Genomic DNA, 9,108 nt, shown 5'->3' with positions numbered 1-9,108 from the left:
GCTAGTGTTGTCCACCCGAAATTTATTTCTGATGTCAGGGGACTGTTGTTTATTAGGTTTAGTGGCACCCTTCGCAGGGGTTCTTGGGTAATTTGAAATTCTGAAAATAATACCGAAGACATTGTGCTTGGCACTTGATACACTGAAATGATCAACAATCAAATGTTTGCAGTGGAGAAATCATTTCTGATATGACGTCACTTTGTGTGACGTAGGTGAGCTTAAAGTAAAAGCATTTTTCACTGGATGCACTTTGGTGCTCTGAGCGTTATTTTCCTAGCTTTCAACCAATAGTAGAAGGGGAATTCTAGGAAGCTCGCAATCAGTGCGGACTTGGCCTTCAGTCGCGATCACGGTCTTATAGGTATACAGGTCTGGAAACTCCTATGCTGGGAGCCACGATTATTCGTGTCGCTTAGCGAGTGCAAATTTCGATTCTAGCGGCACCACCAGTTGTCGCTGCGGTCTAGTTAGCAGGATAACAATAACCTCATAAATACGATGAGTGAGCGTGAGGAGCGAATACCCATGCGAATGCCACGGCTTGTCTGGACCCCCCCCGGCCCCTCCAAAGCTGTTGATAAGATCGCAACGAATCTAGTGGCGACTAATGAACACAAAAATTGCTTCAATAAGCGACATACCCCCTCCAATGGAGTTTCCAGACCTGTACATCAATATAAGACCGTGGTCGCGATGCTAAAATCTCGAAATATATTAACTACCCAGAACTTCGGATAGGTGGCGTATCGGACGAATTTTCCGAAGCAGATATAGGTATACATCATGGTCATCGCACACTCTGTGTACTCAGTGACACTCAGTGTATAGGAAATACGCAGCTATGCTCAAGTCTACGGTATCACATGATGACAGTAGGCAACGTGTGATCTTGCGCATCAATCTCTAAAAACCAATCGTGTCCCGCACTATGCCCGCACCCAACGAAAGCCATCTTGGTTGTTCAACCAATCGCATTCGAGATCATTCGGCGCTCCTTTTGAAGGTAGAAATCTACACGCATAGAATTATGGTACATTTATTTTTCAAAGATGGCTTCCATTGGGTTCATAACCAAATATGGTTTGCGCAGAACAGATCGAAAATGCTTCGACTGGAGGAATACACCATATTTTTTTACATCATGGCTAAACCCACCCAGACCCGGTAAACTGTTACGAAAATCAACCCAGGGCAACAGTCTTTATAAGTTTACAGTAAACGAAATCTGTGCTGAAAATATGCATCTAGAATCTATAAACCGATAAGCCTAGAAGTTTTTCCGTATTAAAAAAAAAAATTGTAAATATAGTGCGGGAGAAACTTCATCCATAATCTGTACGCTCGCCCACCTGTTCCACGAAAATAAAACAAATCGGAATTTTGACTTTTCAGAAACACATGAAGTTGCTATTTGTAACCTTATTTAAAATGAACTATGTCAGATCCACAGTGTCGACTGATCATTGTACGAACTGGCAATGGAATAACAGAAACACCTAATAAATTAAACACCTATGGAAACAATAATTAGTCATTGACGAACGAAGTGCAACATTACTTGTTTGGCTAGAACAAACCCCACTTTGAAAGATAATTATACGTACTAACAAGGAATCAAAGTAAACATAAACACTAATTAAATAGTCCCTGCATTATGATAAAAAAAAAGTGTTTTCAAAGGCCGATAACCATCCTTAATTTTCTCTTCTGACTTGTCGAAGAAATTATAACCCAATTAAAAATGTGATTAATTCGTCGAAAATACAGACGTGCTGACTACGCGAAAATTTTGACGTTTCATAATCAATCGCGATGGTGTTTTTGCAAATTTTCTGTTTCTTCATAACCCTCCAACTGTCGTCAGCAGAAAATAGTAAGTATTGAGATATATACTAGAGCAATATTGGAACTTTTTTCAAGTTACTCCGCTAAAATATTTTTACGTTCTACAGATTCCAGTATGAAGGGTTACTGCGCACCTTACAATGGGAAAATTTGTAAAAAATATTTGACTGGTATAGGACAAGTTTGGTTCAATGATTCGGATAGAAATAATGGAGGCTGGCTGAATGAAAAGATTACGACTGGCTTATGGACAGATTTAATCAAAACACTTATTGAACCTTGTCGTTCGGCTGCAGAGGTTTAGTATATTCCTTAATATTTATAACATTTTATAAATTTTTCTTAGCATCTCTTGACGAGGCTAAATACCACTTTAAGCCAATTTATTTCATTTCTGTCATGCCTTGGACTTTTGAAACTCTGTAGTTTTCATTGTATATGAAGGTCTGATCGATCTTTTTTGATACATAATGAAAAGATAGGTCACCGCAATATTCAGTCATAAGTCATATTGTGTTCTTATAGCTAGATTAACAAGTTTTATTCATACCACAAGAGCTTGATATGGTAACACAGTATTATTAGTCATTTGAGATTTCGATCAAGCTTAATCGAGCAAAACTCCAGGCATCCAGTTTTTCATACAAAAAATTAATTTGGTTGTAAAATATTCATCAATTCCAAGCTCAAACTCGTGAAATTCATTTATAAGAATAGATTATTATGCTTGTAAATAATGTGAACATTGTATTTAAATGAAATTAACATAGCAAGCAACTGCGAATTTTGTCACTGTTGATATCGAGAGCAAAAAGAATCCATTCCTTCATGAAATGGGACTGTTATATAATTCTGAAATGGAGAACAGATCATTCCAGAATAAATATTGACTGTATTACTTTCCGCATAAACAACTTGTATGAAGATTGTGAAAGTGCAAGAATCACTCTTGCAATTCAACTTATCGCAGTTGAGTTTCTATATACAATTTAGTGTTGTTGGAAAGTCAGAGGAAACTTAAGAGATTTGGTCTTTATAGTGCAGTTGAAAGAGATGTTGACAACTGATAGTTTCCAATTTTGACTCTGAAATAAAAATGTTCAAGATCATGTTCCTTATTGGCTGAGCTGAAAATTGACTGCTACTGTGCAAAATTGAAAGTGACGTCAACTGTACGACAGGCAATACAGGAAAAATTCTATCAGGATGATGGCAGTATTTAAAACAAGCGAGAAAAACAGCTTACGATGCAAATTATACTGGTATCAGATACCTATTTAGGAGTTAGAAAAGCAAGAAGCATGGCAGAGAACGTTTTCATATTAAATCATGTAATAATCGAGTAGTATAGAATAATAAATGTGGTAAAGTCTAACATGCTGTGTTCCTGAAAAGAGGGAGAAAGGCGAAACAAGAGCTTAGATGTCGAAAAGAGAACATATAGAAGAAGTTAAGGATTTCAAATACTTAGGGTACACATAACATGCATTCTGATCGATTGTATCTACTTAACTAGTATGTATTGGTAGCAGACGATGGAGGCTACCTTGAGTCAGTCAGAATCCAGCACGTTATGTGTACCTGTTCAAGAGGAATAAGAAAGGGATTAGTCGTATCAGAGAATTGACGAGGAAAGGGAATGTATTGGTGTCCGAGGTTTCATACAGAGGTAATTTAAAGATAGCTACTGTAGAAGAAAGATGCTCTTTAAATACTCAGTCGTATCAGTAATAATGTATAGCGCAAAAGTATGGAGATTCAAGGGACAAAAGGGGATAGAGAAGGTCCAACTAAATCGTACAAAGTGGACACTAGGTCCGGGCTGTAGAAGATAAGAATACACATGAGAAAAAGGGTGATAAGATTCAAGAAGACAGCACAGAAAGCCGATAACAAGGAACTTTTAAATGAATGCATCACTTAAAGAGAAAATGCAGCAATGATGGGGGTGAGGGCAAGGGAGGAGTACTTAAATAGAAATGGCTGGACGCAAGAGGGCATAAGGCAAGGAGGGACAGTTGAAAGAGAAGTGTTAGAGAGAATCGAGAGGAAAGATGCAGACAAATAGTTGCAGCGGTAAAGTGGAAAAATAAATAAGTTAAGGTATGATAGGAAATATTGGCACATAACGACAAAGGGAATGTCAGGCGGAATACCTTGGTAAATCAGTTACCAAAGATGAATTGAAGACTATGGTAAGATGGAGATGAGGGAATGAGGAAAAAGCTAACAAAGATTGGAGAAGTCACGGGAAAAAAATGTGTAATCTATGTAAAAGAAGTTCAGAAACACCGAAGCACCTAGTGTATAACTGCAAAGTAGTAAGTGAGGAAACCTTGAAGATGATAAAAGTTCTGGACCAGTCCAGGAACGGCAGAAGATGGCTCAAGAAAGTGGGAGTGAAAAGGAAGCAGAAAGGGAGAAACGAAGAGCCTAGTTAAGAGAAAGCGAACAAATTAGAAATGCCATACAATTTCACATGTTTTATTCAGAATGTAATGTAATCATTAATCAAAGCCAACATATGTAAGGGGAGTCTCCTTTGGGCTCTATAGCTGAAAATAAAAATTGTCAATTGTGGAATACCGTGTTGAGTTCATCTCAATGAGTAAATTCAAGAATACACGAAAAATTAATTTTCTGCAACTACATTTTCTTAAAAAGTATACAATTGGATGCCAATCCTTCAGTGTATTTGGAGCACCCTGCTACTACGAAATTATTGGTTTTACACAAGCAGTAATAGTCGTAATTTATACTAGTTCATCCAACGTTGAATATTTCATTTTAGAAACTACTATGCATGTATGCATTCCCGCAATGTGTCGACTCCGTGGGTTTGCCGCTTTGTTACGAAGACTGCATGGCAGTACGGCAACAGTTTTGTTTGGTGAACTGGGCTATGATAGAAGAACATAAAAAAAGGGCAAGCTATATCAGGTCCAGAGGGCATTTCACCCTTCCAGACTGTGAGAGCTTACCCAGGATTAGCAAAGGTCCACAAACGTGTTCAAATGCCTCTTTAACAGACATGAATACTGAACTTATCACTCGTACGTTAAAGGATATTTTTCATTCTGATCATATGCAGCTAGTTTCAAAATACATTCTACAACTGGTTCGTTAAAGCTTGTTATTTGAAATTTCAATTTACGTTCAAAGAAAGTCTATAGACCCTTGTTTCGTAACTGCTCGGAAAAAGCATGCAATATATTTCTTGTGTGGTAAAATTCATTCATTCATAAGTGTATCGTCTATGTGTATTACTGCGCTACTTAGTATAATTGTGGTATCAGATTTCTTTTGCGAAAGTTTTAAAGCAGCTTTGTCTGATTGAAACGTTGAAATTTGGATTAGCTAGATTTTCATGAAGATACTAGTAACCATTTTTCAGGTGACTGCGTGATAGGTAATGGACGTTTTTACCTTGGATTTGTAAACAAGACAAAATCCGGACTAGATTGTCAATCATGGGCCATACAAGAGCCTCACAGTCACGATAGACCTCCGGATGTTTTTCCACAACTTCAAAATGCCGAAAACTATTGCAGAAATGCCGGTGGGGATGAACCGATGCCCTGGTGTTATACAATGGATCCAAATGTTCGCTGGGAGCTCTGCGATATACCGATTTGTGGTATGATATTTAAAAAAAGTGACAGTTAGATAATGTTAATCGAAAAACTTAGTGTCTACCAATATGTTAATCAGGCACCAAACCGACAAGTTGAGGCTTGAACTCGGTACAGCTACACCTTGTTAAGGTTTCCTGCAGTTATTTTTTTGCTTCTCTGGCAAATGCAGGTGTTTCTATTAAATATTTAAGATAGCTGCAGACGCATAATGATCGCCACCAAGCCATCACCTCTGTTGTATGAGGATAAATGCTATTGGGAATGGCGGGTGTTAGGTAGTGATTACGATTATTGTTATCATAATGTTTCTCAATAGGTTTACGAATAGAAAGATAATTAAGGGTCATTTCCATATGGATTTGGCTAGTCCGAGCAATTGAAATTTAGAATGGGACACATCTAAAATCTATTCATGTTTTAGCCAACTCCACGGAGGTTACAATGGAAATTGATCTCGAAGACTTGACGATGGAAGCGTTTTTCACACCAAGATTAATACTGATACTGTCGTCAATAGGATTCGTTTGTATTCTTGTACTTCTTCTATCGATACTACTGTGCCAAAGACTGCAGAAACAGCATCATGGCTATAATCCTACAGAAACACAGGTAACTATCAAACATTTGATATAGATAGCATGACGCCTTTACATTGAAACATTATGAAAAATATTCAGTTTGTTTGGTAAAGAACCATTGGTACAAAAAATTCAAGTTCTATTTCTTAGAATTCACTTCAAAGTATTGAAAAAACGAATATGATCGGAGTAGCGTAAAATTTTTCACCAATTATACCATTTGGTCACTATTCAAGTAAAAATCACGTTACTTACATTAAGTTACTTATACCCGTGAAATGTGTTTGCTCTTATAATTGGCAGTTTAAAAAGACAATTCAATTTAATGAGTGAACATTCCCAATCATCGCTTTGAAATGAAGAAACTTTGTAGGCGTGTGAAAAAGTACCAAATATAAAACACTTCTTTTTTTATATCGGCGAAATTTTGGTTTTACAATATTTTTCCCGTTCAAAAGAAGACAAGGAGAAGTAATGGACCTAGTTCCACTAACCTCAAGAAGGCGGGGAAAGAGGGGCGCAGAGGGAGGAAGTAAGGACGTGGGCCCGTCTTTCCCCGCCACTTCCCAACTCCCAAACAATACTATACAAAATTTACCATTGCTATTAAATTTCGGAGTACATAGTTTGTAATATTATTCAGTAATTCATCCTTTCTCATTTCTTTTTCAATTTCTCGAGCTGTAATTAGAGTTAACTCTCATTCGATGTAATTGACCGCACCACAGCCTTGTTCAAGTATGGGTGTATTATCATGGATAGACAGTCTTGACAATGCGTTATATAATTGTGTGTTCAATGGAAAAAAGGGCCTCAAAATCGATTTGAAAAGCAACGACTACTATGATTTTTTTTAAATATCTACTATTTTATAAAGTTTTAACCGATTGCACTTGGTCTGCACACAGTGCAGATCCCATGCTTTATTGCCCTTGTTACTGGTCAAAGACTAACGATATTGCTTTTGGTGCAAACTGAGTGTTACCAATTTAAAAACGCTGTTGATGTTCCACGTCCATTCTGAAATAGCAACTTATATAAATTTGGCTAAGTGAGAAGAACGCCTGGTAAAAACTTTATTTTTTAATAATCGTTCACAACTACCTTAGTGATACATTTCGAATAGAGTGTTTGACAGCTGACAGCTCATTCAGAAATGTATTTTTAATCTTAGGAAGTGAATATCGATCTGGACAAATTGCCGAGCAACGACGCTTATCATCACACAGGGGCACAGCTAAATCCGAAATTAGAGAAATTAGAATTTCCCAGGAACAATATTATATATGTCAGGGACTTGGGTCAGGGAGCATTTGGTCGTGTATTCCAAGCGAAAGCACCAGGACTTGTGTCCGAAGAAGAATTCACGAATGTAGCGGTGAAAATGTTGAAGGATGAAGCCTCGGATGATTTGTTGGTAGACTTCGAGCGAGAAGCTTGTTTGCTAGCGGAGTTTGACCACCCAAATATCGTCAAACTACTTGGAGTCTGTGCGATAGGGCGTCCAATGTGTTTGCTATTTGAGTACATGGGGAGAGGTGATCTGAACGAATTTTTAAGATCATGTTCCCCGGGAAATTACATAGTTAGAAGCATTGAAAACGACTCTTTTAGAGATATGAGATTGTCTCATATGAATCTTATTATGATAGCCATACAAGTTGCATCTGGCATGGTGTATTTGTCGGACAGAAAATTTGTGCATCGTGATCTAGCGACGAGAAATTGTTTGATCAATGATCAAATGGTTGTTAAAATAGCGGATTTTGGTTTATCGCAAAAGATTTATCTACAGGATTATTACAAGGGTGATGAACAAGATGCTATTCCTGTAAGATGGATGCCACTTGAGAGTATATTGTATAATAAATATACGATAGAGACTGATATTTGGGCTTTCGCTGTATGCTTGTGGGAGATTTTCAGTTTTGCTCTTCAACCTTACTACGGAATGACCCACGAAGAGGTGGTTAAATATATCAAAGACGGCCACGTACTTCAATGTCCGGATAACACACCTCAGCCAATTTATGAACTCATGAAACTTTGTTGGAATAAAAAACCTTCCGATAGACCAACATTTAGAATGATTTATCAAACACTGAGCGGTATAAAACATGATATGGAAATTCCGAACGACAAATGTGGCAGCAATTCGTTAGATAACAATGTTTGAAAATATTACAATTTCAGTCAATCGATTAACACTCTCTTGTACATTCAATTGTAAGGTCAATTATATCGGAAAAAGTCACCAATGACAAAAAAATCGAGACGTTTTAAGTTTCCAAAAGCCTGTTTCATGGAAAACACTTATTTAAATCGAAACAACTCACAGCTTATTTCCTTCTTCTACAGTCCATTCTGTTCGTACGGGCTTGTAAGCGTTTTCACTCGTTCAAAATATTTCATGCCAAGTATGTTTCAAGCAATGATGTAACTATTTATGAATTAATATTTTCGCGTGCTGCTCTTAAATTTGTAAAGCAAAGAGGTTCGAGTAACAACTCATCTTTCTTTACTAACTAAACCAATTTCATTTACATCTTCTCGTTTAATACCAACCCTTTCGTAAATAATGGTTGGCTAAAGTTGGAATAAACCAACCTGTAATAAGAAACCGAAGACTCATTTTCTAATAACGTTTGTGACTGTTCTTGAATATATCTATACTGCAACGAATTTTTATACCATTGGTTAGCGATTTGATATAATTTTTCTCCAATAATATGTTGGAAACATGTGTCAGTTGAATTACAAGTAAACAAGCTTCTGCTCAGATGCTAAACGAATCGGTTGTCGATTTTTCCAGCTTCGACTGCATAAAATAATCTTTGACCTTCATCAGATTTTTTCTTCAATTCATTCAGATGTTGATTTTATCTGGGTCTTTATAACACAACATTTTGAAGTCCGGTATCTCAAATTAGGATTACTAAGTAAGGAAAGAGAAATTTTGTAATGTACAGCTTTGGTGAAAGTTTCTAACTTACATTAGGTCCAAAGTTACTGTCCAAAGAACTTTCAGATTTTCAAAGATTCACGAA

General features: G+C 36.9%; 1 protein-coding gene across 7 annotated transcripts; it reads left to right on the top strand.

The window, feature by feature from the left end:
- Positions 1-583: 583 nt before the first annotated feature.
- Positions 584-8,354, top strand: LOC124303082 (tyrosine-protein kinase transmembrane receptor Ror2). Of its 7 annotated transcripts, none has more exons than XM_046759863.1 (7): positions 584-1,006; positions 1,099-1,876; positions 1,956-2,146; positions 4,640-4,901; positions 5,243-5,485; positions 5,905-6,092; positions 7,236-8,354. In XM_046759863.1, exons 2-7 carry the CDS (start codon positions 1,816-1,818, stop codon positions 8,235-8,237), a joined length of 1,947 nt encoding a protein of 648 aa, XP_046615819.1. In that variant the 5' UTR covers positions 584-1,006; positions 1,099-1,815; the 3' UTR covers positions 8,238-8,354. The 7 variants fall into 7 exon arrangements, with proteins under 7 accessions (XP_046615819.1, XP_046615817.1, XP_046615821.1 ...); XM_046759861.1 differs by having other exon boundaries at positions 1,094-1,876; XM_046759865.1 differs by having other exon boundaries at positions 584-1,033; positions 1,396-1,876.
- The last annotated feature ends 754 nt before the right edge of the window (positions 8,355-9,108 follow it).

Source organism: Neodiprion virginianus, chromosome 4 (genome assembly GCF_021901495.1).
Source record: "Neodiprion virginianus isolate iyNeoVirg1 chromosome 4, iyNeoVirg1.1, whole genome shotgun sequence".
In the NCBI taxonomy this organism is placed as follows: domain Eukaryota; kingdom Metazoa; phylum Arthropoda; class Insecta; order Hymenoptera; family Diprionidae; genus Neodiprion; species Neodiprion virginianus.
The sequence above is the reverse complement of the archived record's forward strand: the minus strand, read 5'-3'. Positions and strand labels throughout refer to the sequence as shown.